This window comes from Triticum urartu, chromosome 4, assembly GCF_003073215.2.
Source record: "Triticum urartu cultivar G1812 chromosome 4, Tu2.1, whole genome shotgun sequence".
Taxonomy (NCBI): Eukaryota; Viridiplantae; Streptophyta; class Magnoliopsida; order Poales; family Poaceae; genus Triticum; species Triticum urartu.
The window spans coordinates 354034629-354050752 of NC_053025.1; the positions used below are offsets into that span (position 1 = coordinate 354034629).

Here is a 16124-nt window from a genome sequence, read left to right on the forward strand (position 1 = left end):
GCAAAGTACCACTCTTATTAGTGCATTTGTTTTTGTTTTTTCAAGATATGTACATTTACGAACAGGTTTCAAAATCAAATGAACACAATAGTTTGGTTTGCAACTCCCCACTTAGTTTGCAATCATCTACATCAAATGGCAATGATGAAGTATTCAACGTTTTGTGTTATGTCTAGATGAACTTTGTAGTTAGAAAGGAGTTCTGAAATTGCTAGGGGGCATGTTTGGTTTAATGTAAAGTTGACATACATATATAGACACAAGTTTTCCTGATTCATGTATATATAACCAGACTCGTCCAAAAGATAGCATATGGAAAATGGAGTCAAAATCATGGATTTCTACTTTATACCAGAGCTCTTACCCAACTCGTCCATTTGGATTTTGGTAGATATAGTCAAGTATATTCACTCACATCATGAAGAAGTTCCTCTTTTGGTTTGGAGGTCCATTTGTGATATGAATTGCTTCATAATATATCTAACCAGTGAAAGTTTGATGTATACGAATTAACACATACATGTATGTCCTGACCTTTTGTTCTTTTTTTTTCAGGTTCATATATCATCGCACTGATTTATTTTTTCATTAGGTTGTGATGTCAAGATTACATATGTACACCACTTATTCATTAGTTCACTGTAAATTATTTTGGTATATAATTATATCAACAACCAAAAAGCTCAATGGTCCTGAATCCTGGGATATGGGAAGTTTGAAGAGGCCCAACAGGCCCGCCCCAGTGGCTACAATGAACTCATTTCGAATTGTCAAAGATGTGAAAATGCTTTTCTGGACACACTTAAGAATTCATTTTATTTAGTATTCATTTCATGCAGAATGAACTCATGTCATTTAGTATTCAACATGACCATCTTTTTTTCCATGGACACACCTATGAACATGATTGAATTGTGTTTCCATGAAGTGTAATTGTCGGTTTGCAGGGTGTGCTATATCATCGACCTTGTAAGACTGCCACTATCTGTTAATATAGACCTATTACCTTGCTATGCCTGACGACTCAACACTTTCCTACTGCACTTGTATTGACAAGACTGGTGCGCACATGACGGCAAAGAAGCACATGTCCTCATAATAGCAGGTTTATAATAAATTATGGAACAAATCGGGAGGTTAAAGTCAGCAAAGATTTGCATATTCATCTGTAGTCAATCTTTGCATATTCATTTGTAGTCAAATCACTTTGGCTGTATATAAATGTCATCAAAGATTAACCTGGTCCGCTTAACCTGGACCAAAGTACGCACATGAACGCTCAGAAAGCGTGCCAATGGCACGCCCCAACCACTAGTTCATGTCAAGGAGGCAACACTTGAGCAACCATATCAAAAAGGATTTCACATTAAAACCAATGAGTCGATGAAATGACTAACAAGGATGAGACCTGCATCATAGTCAGATAAACTTGTGAAATGTGGCTGTCGCTGTCGACAAACTAGTCCGTTTTATAACTTATAAAATACACACTTGTAACAGGGTGGGTCCTACTCAGATAAATCGAACTCTTTCCTGCTCTTTATTACAACATTTTGCCTCGACTCCGCGTCAAGCGTGTCCAAGTCCCATGCCGTGGCCAAATAGCCATAGAGGACCCATGTCGGTTGGCCCGTCTCATCCACCTTGACAAACATGGGGTTACTGCCCCCAACAAAAGACGGGGTGAGGCCCCGGGCGTGGACCCACTGCGCTCGTCCATGGCCTTCAGTCTCCAAGAGCTCAGCAAGCCGCGCAGCTTCCTTCAGACCAGCCAGGTTGCTTGCGAATGTCACTAGCATGGCTCCATCCTTGCCCACTAGTGGCTTCACACTCACACCGGCGAACCCCATTTCTGGACAACAAATAGATATTCATGGATTAGTGCCTGGGACTCGTAATGAATTTTAAAACAAACTAAATGCAGCAGAGACAATTGAATCGAATGTTAACTGGGTATGAGCAAACTGCTAAGATGCACAATATTTGAAGCAGAGAAAAAGGCTCAACTAACTGAAAGTTGTACTAGGAGAAACTACACTTCAATCCCCCAATCTATTATTCTATTGGTCACGCTCACTTGACCACCAAACAATTTGTGTGTTCGCTTAACCCCCTCATGGAGAATCTGCACAACGCCCTAAAACAGGATTAGTGCGGACGTGGCTGGGTTTGCCTGACTAAATGACATTTAAGCAAGAAAACATCATTGATGCTGTGGTTCTCTACCACCCAATCGACGCTCTCTGTTACTTAACCTGCTTCCATCAAAGAGCACGCATAGATAGAGGGCACACCCCATATTATTAGCCAGGCCAAAATTATATAAGATTCTAAGCTCCATGCTGTAACAACTGCAGTATAACTTGCCAATATTAACACACTTTGTATATACATATTTTAGAACCAACCTCACTATATGGTATATGCACATTTGAGATTAAAACTACAGGGAAACCCACACTAAGGGCTTATTTTGACAGACAGGGTACAATCCAATCCCTTGAATGAGCACTCATGTTACATCAACTTAACTTCCCACCACAAGGGATCGGGCAGGCCTAAACCCCCTATCTATCCAAATAATTCCAAGGTCACACTGACGGGTAACAGACCATGAAACGTTAAGATGCAATCCAACTCTTTGAAACCACACTGCATTAGCCAATATATAAGACAGGCAAATGACTACATTGTTGGAAAGTAAATAAACTTTTTAGCTGACAAAATACTGTCAACCATGTCATGGGCAAATTAGAAATGATAAGCCAGCTGACATAAGGTGTAATAAAACATGGACAAGGGAGCTCGAATAAGTCAGGTAGACCAAAAACATTTTCAGCTGAAGCATAAGGGTAGCAAGCCTACTCTTCACGGAAATTTCCTCAAGGGAGGGTGAAAAACATAAGGGGTGAGAAAACCATCTAATGCAATTTCCAGAGACCAAATGGTGTGATTAATCCTTCCAAGAGAAAAGTTGTATTGGTCATTTAAAAAACGTGCCAGTATAGTTTTCAAAATTTTATAAGTGACCCTCGAAGATTATCTTCTGGCAGGGCTAAGTCTTATCAAGGAAAATGGTTTTATAAAGCTTTCGCTTTGGTCCAAGCAATTGATTTGTCACACTCCTTCAAACAAACACGAAGAGGCTAAACATCACAATCTGCTCATTAACAAAGTAATCAATTTGAACTGCCAAAGTCACAGTGACAGAGCAAGTATTTGATGAGTACCTCTGAGCTTGCCATCCATCTCTTTATTAGTCATGACATCCTTTTGCCCGTCGTTATTTGACTTGTATGTGTTCTCAACTATGATTGTTGGTGGCCATAAAATATGATCTCCTTGATTGGCTTCAGCATCAGCAGTAGATAATGTTTGGTAAGCCTTTCTGTTTACAGGATCTATGGAGTAGTTCCAACCCATAAGAACACATATAGCTTTGTGCAACCCAAGATGATCTGCACGAAGCTCTGGATTCCTCGTATTGTATGAATGATTGAGGAGTGCATGCAAGTCCATCGAGTCCCTGTAACCAAATTATGCATACAGGCATCTTCAAAAATAAATCGCATGACATTGTCTTCAAAAACCATGCATATAACTGTCTAATAAAACATACATAGAAGTATATAATTAGTCAATTTCGTGGGCCAAAAAGTTGCTGACATTTCAAGAACAATACAGGTTGAGAAATGTAAAAACAAAAGAAAACAGAAAGAATGCTGAAACAAGGAAATTAAAGATCGCAAACAAACTCATGTAAAGAAAATGAAGGACAACTGGATAAGTCTTTTGTTTTCAAATATAAGTAAAAAGAAGGAAAAACAAATCATTGCCACGAAATTCAGAGCAGTGTTCAAGAAAGCGTTTTTAAGCGACACTTAAGTACGCTTAAGCGCTGGGTGATGGCAAAATGCTTCGCTTTGGCCCTAAGTGGTAGATTGAGCGCTTTTTTAAAATTTTGGCCAAAATTTGGCTGTTTTTGAACTACTTCTGCTTGGCTGCTTACGCACTAATAGCATATGCCATTTATCTTATTATTAGGGTCTGTTTCGGAACTATTTCCTTCAGATTCTGGCCAAACTCTGGCAACATGATCTCTATTCGACAATGTCTATTTCAACTGAACTGCACTTTAGTTGTTAATTTCCTTGCTGTGTGAACCTCATGTGTATTTGCTATGGTGTGAACTGCACTTTAGATGCTATTTCAATTACCTATGTGCCATGTTTCCTATTTTCCTGTGCATATAATTCAAAAACAGCCAATTTTGAAAACGCTGAAGCGCCCATTGCTCTAAGCTGTGTCCTTCCGCATCGCTTACGCTTTCCGCTTTTTTGAACATTGATTAAGAGTGGAGAAGCATAGGCTGCATAAACTCAGGATGAGCAGCATGAAGCTCTGCATTCTTCGTATTGTATGAACAATTTAGGAGTGCATGCTGTTAGAGTTATATTAGCGATGCCTTTTGGCCTTTTGTATTCTATAGTCTTTTGGTATCCCCTTGTACACGTATATATGTTGGCTTTGGCCTCCTAATAACATCAGTTGCTATTCTTTCCACTTCAACATGGTATCGAGCCTGGTCTAAGGTCCCTTCCGCACGCTGCAACTCATGCTGCAATTGGATTTCTTAATTTTTTTCGATCTGTGGCTGATCGATTGCTCCCCCTGATCGACCTCCAGATCGGTTTCCTTCCTGATCTTTATCCTCTACACACATCCATCGAGCGGTGGCTATCCCCTGCTTCGTTCGGTGCTTGACCTCCACACCTACCGGCCCGTCGTCTCCTCCAACTCCAAGATCGGCCGCCGGCTGCAGTCGTCTCTGTGTCGCCCAGGTCGACCGCGTCTGCTTCCAGGCAGCCGTCGCTAGCGGCCCAGGGATCTTCGTCGCCGGCCGTTGCCTCCTTCCGGCCCACTGTCCCGGGATTCTCTCTGTCGGCCACTCCTGATCCGCGGCCCCGGGATACCCTCCGCCGGCCACCGCCTCGAGGTGGAGGCACGAGCCGCCGGCGGCTTCTCCTGGTCCGCCAGCCGCCGCTCGCTGCCGGCTTCTCCTGGTCCGCCAACCGCCGCTGCTCGCCGGCTTCTCCTGGCCTGCCAGCCACCGCTGGTTATTCTTCTGGCCTCAAGTTCTCTCGTGTGTGCCAGTTTGGTTTCGATGGTCTGCGATTTGTGGTTCAGTCGTCTCTTTGGCTGCCGCCCATCATATCGCTCTGCCCGCTTCCTCCATCGAGGTGCTCGACTGGGGTGCGTGCGATCTGTTGTTGTGACTACTTCCTGATGCTTCGGTTGACTTGGTATCCTCCTATTAAAAGAAGAGAGAGGAGAAAGGAGCACCATGTCGTCGACGTCATCTGGCTATGTCGCCATCCCGCGTTGCCCGCTGATATTTGATGGGGTAACTATGCTGAGTTTGTTGGTTTTATGCGCATTCACATGCGTGGCCTTCGTTTCAGGGGTGTTCTTTCCGGCGAGGTACCTTGTCCTCCACGTCCAGTTGCTCCTATGGCTCCTACCCCACCGCCACCCGCACCGGCTCTTGCCGCAGATGCTTCTGATGCTGATAGGGTTGTTGCCAGGGTTGCTACTGATGACGCGGCTGCTGCTTATGACCAACAGATCTTGGATTATTCAAATGCCCTTTCCATTTATCGTGATGATTTGGCTGCTTACACTGGGTAGTGTGATGATGATGCTCGTGCAGCGGCTGTCCTCACTTCCAGTGTCCTACCTCAGTTTGCTTCTGAGTTTATGGGCCTCAGCACTATCTTTGAGATGTGGGCTCATCTTCACCAGCGCTATCAGCCCTCTGGTGATGCTCTCTATTTGTCTGTGGTTTGTCAGGAGCATGCTCTTCGGCAGGGAGACTCCACTATTGATGAGTTCTACACTCAGAGTCTGCTATCTGGCGCCAGCTTGACTCCCTCTGCACCGCTGTTTGTGGAACTTGCCCGTGTTGCCAGACTGTGAGGTCAGACTTCGAATTTCAGCGAGTGTATGAGTTCTTGTCGCGCCTCCGTGGGGAGTTTGAGCCTCGACGTGCTCAGTTGTTTGCTCGTGGCCGTGTTTCTATTTCTGAGGTGCTTTCTGAGCTGCATGCTGAGGAGACTCGCCTCCGTGGTGCTGGTTTGCTTCGGGTTTCCTCTGTGCTCACTACTCGAGCTGCCGCGCCACCAGTGGTTTCTCGCTCCAGTGCTCCGCCGCTACTGCCCACTCCTTCTGGTAGTGAGGGTCGCTCTCGTGAGGGCAGCTCTCGTCCTCGTACTCATTGCGGCTACTGCAACAGGAATGATCACCCCGAGTCTGATTGCTTCAAGAAGTGTGATATGCGTAATAGGGAGTGCAATTCGTCTACTGGGACTCATGCTTCTTCCTCGACGCCGTCTACGGTCCCTTTTACTGAGCAGGATATTGTGAAGCTTAAGCGTCTACTTGTTGCTTCAGGTTCTTCGACAGGTACTGCAGGCTCTGTGACTGGTGCTTCTAGTGCTGGGCGACCACTGTCAACACAGTCAGATACATCCCCATGGGTTCTGGATTCTGGAGCTTCATTTCATATGTCTTCTGATTCTTCTGTCTTGTCCTCTCTTAGATCTCTCGATTTCCCTATTAATGTTCATACTCCCGATGGTACTCCTCTTCCTGTTACTAGTCGAGGCACTCTTTCCACTTCTTCATTTTATGTTCTAGATGTTTCTCATGTTCCTTGTCTTACCATGAACCTTTTTTCCGCGAGTCAGCTTACTGATTCTGGTTGTCGTGTCATTCTTGATGTTGATTCTTGCACTATCCAGGATCATCACACGAAGGCCCTGGTTGGGGCTGGCCCTCGCTGCCATGATTCTCAGGGCCTTTGGGAGTTAGACTGGCTTCATGTGCCTTCTGCTGCTACCACACTCGCCAATTCATCTGCCTTCGTCGCTTCAACTACCAGCTCCTTCCAGCAGTGGCATCATCGACTTGGTCACCCTTGTGGTTCTCGACTATCATCTTTAGTTCGTCATGGTCTTTTGGGACCTGTCTCAGAAGATGTCTCCTTACAGTGTCAGGGTTGTAGGCTTGGTAAACAGGTCCAGTTACCTTATCCTACTAGTGAGTCGGTGTCTCAACGCCCTTTTGATTTAGTACATTCCGGTGTATGGGGTCCGGCTCCCTTCACTTCCAAAGGGGGTCATCAATACTATATTATTTTTATAGATGATTTCTCTTGCTACACTTGGCTTTACTTTATGTCTTCTCGTAGTGAGGTTCTCTCTATTTATAAGCGTTTTGCTGCCATGATCCACACTCAGTTCTCTACACCTATTCGTGTATTTCGTGCTGATTCTGCGGGCGAATTTATCTCCAAAATGTTGCTTGGTTTTCTTGCCGAGCAAGGTACTATTGCTCAGTTCTCATGTCCTGGTGCTCACGCTCAGAATGGTGTGGCTGAGCACAAACATCGTCACCTTCTTGAGACAGCTCGTGCAATGATGATTGCCGCCTCTCTTCCACCTCATTTTTGGGCTGAGGTTGTCTCCATGGCCACATATCTCATAAACATTCAACCATCATATGCTCTGCAGGGTCATATTCCTCTAGAGCGTCTTTTTGATCGTCCTCCTGATTATTCGGCGCTTCGGTTGTTCGTTGTGTTTGCTATGTTCTCCTTGCGCCCCGAGAACGCACCAAACTAACCGCTCAGTCTGTTAAGTGTGTTTTTCTAGGCTATAGTGATGAGCATAAGGAGTACCGGTGTTGGGATCCAGTCGATCGTCGGATGCGTATTTCTCGGGATGTGACTTTTGATGAGTCTCGTCCATTCTACCCACGACCATCCTCCTCGGCCATTTCAGATGAGGATCTCTTTTCTCACGTTTCCTGATACACGTCCCTCTGTGCCTCGTATTCCTACTCCTCATCCCACTACTGCAGATCCACCGCCACCTCCTCCTACACTTTCGTCTCCTCCCTTGCCGCATGACTCTCCACCTTCATCAACGATGTCTTCCCCATCTCCATCACCTCATGTGGTTCCTTATCGTCCCACCTTCCGTTTTCATTATACCCATCGTCCACGTGTTGTGGATGATTCTACTGATGTGCCATCTACTTCGGGTGCGCCATCTTCATCTTCCCAGCCGACTTATGGTCTTCGGGCTCGACGTTGCCCTCCTCCTGATCGCTATTCTCCTAGTCAATATGGTCTTTCGATTGTACTTGAGCCTACCTCTTATCGTGATGTTGTTCATCCTGAATGGCAGTTTGCGATGGCAGAGGAGATTGCCACACTTGAGCGCAACCGCACGTGGGATCTGGTTTCTCTTCCTCCTCGCGTTCGTCCCATCACTTGCAAGTGGGTCTATAAGATTAAGACCCGCTCTAATGGTTCTCTTGAGCGTTATAAAGCTCGTCTTGTGGCTCGTGGCTTTCAACATGAGCATGGTCGTGATTACAACGAGACATTTGCTCCTGTGGCCCATATGACCACTGTCTGCACGCTTCTCGCCGTGGCCTCTGTTCGCCACTGGTCTGCGTCTCAGCTTGATGTTAAGAATGCCTTTCTTAATGGTGAGTTGCGTGAGGAGGTTTATATGCAGCCACCACCTGGGTATTCAGTTCTTGATGGAATGGTGTGTCGTCTTCGTCACTCTCTCTATAGCCTTAAGCAAGCCTCTCGTGCTTGGTTTGAGCATTTTGCCTTTGTGATCACCGCAGCTGGTTTTTCTCCTAGTGATCATGATCCAACGTTATTTGTCCACATTTCTGCTCGTGGCCGCACTCTTCTTCTTCTATATGTTGATGACATGATCATCACTGGCGACGATTCTGAGTACATTGCCTTTGTCAAGGACCGTCTTAATGAGACGTTCCTTATGTCTGATCTTGGTCCTCTTCATTACTTTCTTGAGATTGAGGTTTCCTCCACCTTTGATGGCTTTTTTATTTCCCAGGAAAAGTATATCCAGGATCTTCTTGCTCGTGCGGCTCTTAGTGATGAGCGCACTATTGAGACTCCTATGGAGCTCAATGTTCATCTTCGCGCTTCTGATGGTGAGCCCTTGTCTGATCCGACGCGTTATCGTCATCTTGTTGGGAGTCTTGTCTATCTGTCCGTCACTCGTCCAGATATCTCTTATCCTGTTTATATTCTAAGTTAGTTTGTTTCTGCTCCTACTTCAGTTCACTGTAGTCACCTTCTTTGTGTTCTACGATATCTTCGTGGCACTATCTCTCATCGTCTCTTTTTCTCCCATTCTAGCTCGTTACAGCTCCATGCCTATTCGGGTGCTACGTGGGCTAGTGATCCTACGGATCGCCGTTCACTTTCTGCTTACTGTGTTTTTCTGGGTGGTTCTCTCATTGCCTGGAAGACGAAGACACATACTGCAATTTCCCGTTCGAGCGCAGAGGCTGAGTTACAAGCTATGGCTCTTGCGACGGCAGAGGTGACTTGGTTACAATTGTTACTGGAGGATTTTGGTGTTTCTGTTACTACACCTACCATCCTCTTGTCAGACAATACAGATGCTATCAGTATTGCGCGGGATCCCGTGAAGCATGAGCTCACCAAGCATATTGGTGTTGATGCTTCTTATGTGCGAGCTACTGTGCAGGATCATGTTATTGCTCTTCAATATGTGCCTTCTGAGTTACAGCTAGCAGACTTTTTCATGAAGGCCCAGACTAGAGCGCAACATGGATTTCACCTCTCCAAACTCAGTGTTGTGGATCCACAATGAGTTTGAGGGAGGGGGGGTGTTAGAGTTATATTAACGATGTCTTTTGGCCTTTTGTATTCTAGTCTTTTGGTATCCCCTTGTACACATATATATGTTGGCTTTGGCCTCCTAATAACATCAGTTGCTATTCTTTCCACTTCAACACATGCAAACCTATATAGTCCCTGTAATCAAATTATATCCATACGGGCATCTTTAAAAGGAAATTGCATGAAATTGTCTTAAAAAATCAAGCATATAACTGGCTTATAGGACATGTATATAACTATATAACTGGTCAATTTTGTATGAGCCAAAAGGTTGCTAAAATTTCAAGAACAACATAGGTTGGGAAATGTAAAGAACAAGAGAAAACAGAACGAGTGCTTAAACAAAAAACGGGGATTCTGCCCTTTTAGGAAAATAGTTTTGCTTGCTACTGCAACTCGACATCAAAATTCAGACAACCATAACAACGTTAGAAAATAAAAAACGTAGGCATATGAGCCCAGACCTGAATAAAGAACCACAAAGACGTGTAACAAATTTGTTTCCACAAGTAGAAAACTAAACATTGCAAACAAACTCGTGAGAGAAAATTAAGGATAAGCCTTTTGTTTTCAAATATAAAGAAAAAAATGATGAACAAATTGTTGCCAAAAATTTAAGAGTGGGGAAACGTGGGCAGCATAAACTACTTGGTCAAAGTTTCAGGCCAAGTTCTAGGAACCACGAAAGTTAACCAAGAGTGACCAAGGTTCCTTGTTTCTTCATTCATATGGTCCTCTGCATAGATGGGTATCTACTATCTATAGCACTAGATATTATCAAAAGTATATGAGGTACCAACTAGTGGGACTACATTCATAAACAATATTGTACAAAACAATAGACGACGACGAACTTGATGCTACCGCAACAGCGATTAACTTTTCTACATAAGAAGTCAACCCATAATGTAACTCATGGAGGAGAAAAAATATGATAGCAAGTCATGTATCCGCAAAGTAAGCAAATCGCCAAATGGCAAAATGGCCCTTGCCATGATTAAATCTGAGAAAAGTTTGAGAACTAAACCATACCTCAACCAAACCTGCTCGAATAAACGTGGCAACCCAAACCAAATTAAACTCAAGTGTATATTTATGTCAGCCCAACCAAAACCAAATCAACTTGACTTTCCACCCAAATCGAACTAAAACTGAGTGCTTACCCGTGGTTGAAGCCAGTTCCTGAAATGGTTTGAAAACCATTCGAGTAGTAAGAATAACCATCGTCCTATGGCAGACCCAGCCTCTGCTTCAACTCCCTGATCGCTCGCCCAACGTGGCCCGCTCGACTCGTACCGGGTCCCCTACACCTGCTCGCCGCGAGGTCCGGGTGGCTCAGCAGCGTCTTTGTGCCCTGCGTGCTCGCCGTGTCCTACGGCGGGTCTGGCCGGTTCCTGGATGCCTGCAGGCTGTTCGACGAAAGCTCCATCAGGAATGGCGTCTTCGCGAACGCCGTTCTTGCTGCCTACATGGGGGAAGTGGACTCCGGCTCTGGAGTTTGCGAGGTGGTTTCGGGAGTTTGGGCTGCCGGCTGTGGTGAGGGCCTGCGGAGAGACGACGAATGCTGATCTGGGCGGCGGGCGGCTGCGGAGGCCAGTCTGACGAGCGGGGCGACGACAGCGACTGCCGAGGCGGGGTCGAGGAGCCACACGTGAGCGGCGCTTGACGTGGAGGCCAGTCCGGCAAGCCGCGCGTGGCGGCCACAGAGGCAGGTCCAGAGAGCTGCGCACGAGCGGCGCTCGACGGCAGCGGCCACAGAGGCAGGTCCAGAGAGCCGCACGTGAGCGACGCTCGACGGTAGTGGCCGGGAGGTCAGTCCGGCAAGCTGTGCGCGATACCTGCGAAGGTGGGGCCAGGGAGCTACTCCGGCGCCGATGCGCAAAGGCGAGCTGCAGCCATTGAAGTCCGATGGGCTGAGAAGAATGGGCTAGAGAATTACGAACGGAACCAACGTCAACAACCGGGCATGAACTACGGGTCTAAACTTTTTGGAGCTGGACCTGTTCAGGCCTATAACTGACCATACCCAACCATTTGCTATAAGAAACCAAACTGAACCAAACTCTTTCAGAGTCAACCTATTAACACCTGAACCAAACAAACCCGTCAGCAGAAACCAAATCGATACACCCGGTTAATCCAAAACTATTCTCAGATTTAGCCATGATGTCTAATTTACCCAGAGGCATGCCCTGCATAAACTATTTGGTGGAGCTTCATGCTTTATAGCTCCAAAAACATAAATAAACAGAACTGTTTTGAGCTGTGGATAGCTAACACTAACGCTAAACTAAAACAGTTTCATACAAGGAATGTTAGACAACTATAGAACTACCAATGCTCGATAAGATGCAAGCTGGAGTGGCACATCACGACAACTCAGGGATACAGAGGGTGACGCCTAGCACCTAGGCCTTTTTTAATGCTACAGGATTGCCTTCTAGAACAGTTCTGGGTTAATAGAGAACATGAGGCATCAATCAGAAGATTTCCTCTGTCAGCTAAAGAACAAATTGCATTCACCCGCGAAAAAAAATGAACAAATTGCATTGATAGCTACAGATATCCTAGAACTAGCGGTAGCAAAATACTAACAAATAAAGCTGTATCCACTGCAATCGCTTGCAGAAATTTGATCTATACTAAACTGCTAATTATGCTCAGTTGGTAGAGTATGTGCAAAATAAATCAACAGGCAAAGATTTTGCATTGAAGAACAAACCTATTACAGACAACGCATCTCAGCTGGGAAATCTGTCCATTGGCCCGGTAATTCTTCTTCACCTCCGTGTTTTCGTTGATCACCCTCACCATCTTAAGAAAGGAGCTCTCGAGTGTTTTCGCATCCAGCTCTGACGTCTCGACCTTGACCTGCTTTGCAGTACGCCTCTCCTCTGGTTTCTGATGTTGTTGGTGTTGGCGGCCCGAGGACTCAACGGGGGGGCCACCATTGCTCTGACCCTCCCGCTTGCGCTTCTGGGGCGGCCAGGGAGGAGGTACGGCGTGCATCAGTGGCGGAATCCACCTGTTAAGGCCAGGCCCCGGGCCGGGCGGGCCTAAGTGGGGCGCAGGGAATATCGGCGGCTGGCGGAGTTGCGGTGGAGGCTCTAGGGGCAACGCAAAGTAGGTGCGAACCGTGCCGTCGGAGAGCGCGACGGTGCGGCGGTCGAGGCACTCGAGACCATACTGCGGCGGGGGTGGAATGGATGCCATGGCGGCCTCCACCGCCGCGACGGTGAGCAGCGGGCGCGGCGGGGGCAGGGGCTGTAGGTGGGCGACGTGCGGGGACGGGAGGAGCGGGGGTGGGTTGGGCGCGCCGTTGGGATTTGGATTAGGGTGCGAGGGGGTTGAGTGCGCGGCGTCGGCCGCGGTGGGGAGGATGCGCTTGGGGTTGGGATCGGCGGCGGAGGAGGAGGAGGACGATGCCGCCTTGGTCGACGGCTGCGTCGAAGTCGCCGCCGATGGCAGCGGAGGAGGATTGGGCTTGGCGGCGGCTTTCATGGCGGAGGATTTTGTTCTGGCTAGGGTATCGGCCGGGATGGGATTGGATTGGATTTGCAGGAGAAAGTGGGGATCGGACAGAGAGGAGGAAACCGAATCTCTTTTCTTTTCAGAAAGTTTAACAAACTAACGACCCAGTGCCCGAGCGAATCAACCTGTGGTTGAGTTGGTTAGGTGGACAGTAATATTCTCAACTCATCAGGATTCATACTCATGCTTAAAAAAAAATGACCCGTTGTCCCAAATAATGCAAAGACCCGTTAAATTCATGTACACATGGAAAGGAAAATCATTATTAGTTTTTCTTTTTTGACAGAACTTCTTCTCCTTTATTCACTTAGCAAAATAGAGGCATCGTTTACAAGTAGTATATTTGGTGATGAATCCATCCAGATAAAAGGAGGAGAAAACTTGATTATCCTAACAAATTCATGAACTATTTTATTTCTCTCTATTATAATGATCAGAGCTACTTTATTACTCTCTCTATTATAATGATTATAAATTACATGATTAAAATCTATCAGCATGAAATAGCAATCATCAATAATCGCACTTGCCATTAAAGAGGAGTTGTCTTCTCTCCCAAATCATTATTTGGTTGATTTAGTTGTGGGCAAGCAAATATGGTAACAAATTTTAGCCCTTTAATAAAAAACGGTGGCTTGTTGTTTACAATGAGATATACACATACATTTAAATTTGGCATCACAGTTGCATTGAAAACCATGCTATGCTGAAAATATGTGTATTTTTAGTAAGCTTTGTTGAGCAAGCACGCACATTAAGAATTTAGATCCCTATGTATACAAATTTCACAAAAAGTTTTAGCTTTTCATTTCCTTTTCATCTCCTATTCATGCCTCTTGACCGACAATTTTCTAATCGTCATATTTAGTTTTTCATTCAATGATAAATTTGTAGTGGGTATTCGCCCGTATCGTTAGCAAGTTTAAGGGAAAGAAAGCAGCGTAACTGGATTGTTGCTTGTTCAATTTCAAATTAGCATTTTTGAACTTTATGGTAATTATAGCTCGCATATTGTTTCCAAAAGCAAGGCTAAGAATGAAGTACACAATATATTGTAACTGAGAAAGTAGGAAAATTAAATCATATACTCTTAAACATATTGCAGAAATAGAAGCGTGAAACACACTTCATTTAGATTTGAACATAAGTGAATATTCATTTCTTTTGATCCTACTATTTGTCTAGAGGGAGCATGGATAAGAAAAGATAAATATTTAGAAAACGTATACAATTTCACATATATTTTCTAAAATCCCATGGAATGGTGCTGGTGGACTTGTCCATTAGGACAGTGTGTTATCGTATTCCAGGGAGTATGAAATTCATTAAAAAAGAAAACCTGGGACATAGATGGGGATTTTATTTAAGGCAAAGCAAGTATTTAACTAATCAAGAAAGAAGTTTGCATATTTCATTTCCCTGGAGTAAACATGGCGATGGCACAACTGGAAAATTAACAGCTCCACGTGATTTGAGTACAATCTAAACAGAACCTTCATATGTGTACATAGGTAGCCATATGGAGCATAATCATATGTAAAAAGGCAATCCTTGGAACACTTTGTTCCGAAAAAGCAAGTCAGACAGCTAGTAGTTTGGATAAAACCTTTAAAAATAGTATAAGACAACTTCCAACGATTTGAAATGTACACAGTAAGAGGTTCGCCGGGAAATGAGAAGGGACAGCAAAATATACTCCCTCTGCAAACTAATACTAAGTTATAGAAGAAGCACCTGAAATACAATAGTGGCAGTGTAGCGCCCAATATGTGATTCTATCTCAATCACGTGATGAACTCATGATTGGGGCACAACCGCATTTCGAGTGCATAGTAAGGTGGATATTATTACAACATACCATGTACTGAATAGATGAGAATACAAGATAAAGGTTTACACTCGCCACAAGCTACAACATGAATACAACAGTTCATCAATACATATCAATCATCATACAGAAGAGCAGGATCCGACTACGGATGAAATCAAACGAAAAAGAAAAATGACATCCACCCTGCTAATCCCAGGCTCCCGACCTGGAACCTATCCCTTGATCGAAGAAGAAGCATAATAAGAATTCCAAAACAAGCATGCATCATTCTCGTGTCAGATGATCGCATTACCTATACCTGCACCTGTTGTTGTAGTAATCTGTGAGCCACGAGGACTCAACAATCCCATTACCACGGGTATCAAGTCTAGCAAAGCTTAATGGGTATGAATTGGATAAGTGATGAGGTTGCAGGAAACACTAAGCATTGTATGGTGACTAACTTACGAGTACAAGAGTAAGATGAGAAGCTACGCATAACGGTCACAAAATAGTAATGATCAAGAAGTGATGTTGAACTACTTACGAGTCAAACATAACCTCATTGTGTTCTCTTCTCGAACTCACTCGAAAAGAGACAGTCACGGTTACGCACGCGGTTGGTGTATTTTATTTCGAATCTGGTGTCAAGTTCTCTACAATCGGATATTAAAAATTTCCATCTGCCACATAACCGCGGGCACGGCATCTGGAAAGATTAAACCCCGCAGGGGTGTCCCAATTTAGTCCATCACAAACTCTCACGATAAACGGAGAAAAATCCTCCTTCCGGAACAACCCGGTCAAGCTCGGAATCCCGGTTCACAAGACATTTCGACAATGGTAAAACAAATCCAGCAAGACCTCCCGACGTGCCGACACCTTGATAGTAGCCGCGCGTATCTCATCTCAGGCCACGATTGGATGAACACTACGTACGACAGCCAAAAACCCGAGTTGCCCCAGGTGGCGTCGCAAGTGGCTCTAGTTTGGACCAACACTCATGAGGAGCACTGGACCGGTGGT

General features: G+C 45.1%; 1 protein-coding gene across 1 annotated transcript; it reads right to left on the minus strand.

The window, feature by feature from the left end:
• Window positions 1-1347: 1347 nt before the first annotated feature.
• LOC125551660 lies at window positions 1348-13349 on the minus strand. The gene is made up of 3 exons (XM_048714936.1): window positions 12480-13349; window positions 3231-3526; window positions 1348-1852 (listed from the first exon to the last, which is right to left on the minus strand). The coding sequence occupies exons 1-3, from the start codon at window positions 13256-13258 to the stop codon at window positions 1509-1511; spliced, it is 1419 nt and encodes a 472-aa protein (XP_048570893.1). The 5' UTR covers window positions 13259-13349; the 3' UTR covers window positions 1348-1508.
• Window positions 13350-16124: the final 2775 nt, after the last annotated feature.

Bases quoted from the DNA above. Each gene is read 5' to 3' on its own strand.
- LOC125551660 (XM_048714936.1), bottom strand. From the start codon at position 13,258: ATGAAAGCCGCCGCCAAGCCCAATCCTCCTCCGCTGCCATCGGCGGCG. The intron at 3,527-12,479 runs GTTTGTTCTTCA...ATTTGGTTACAG, and splicing joins AGATGCGTTGTCTGTAATAG to GGACTCGATGGACTTGCATG. The intron at 1,853-3,230 runs GTACTCATCAAA...TTTGTTGTCCAG, and splicing joins GATGGATGGCAAGCTCAGAG to AAATGGGGTTCGCCGGTGTG.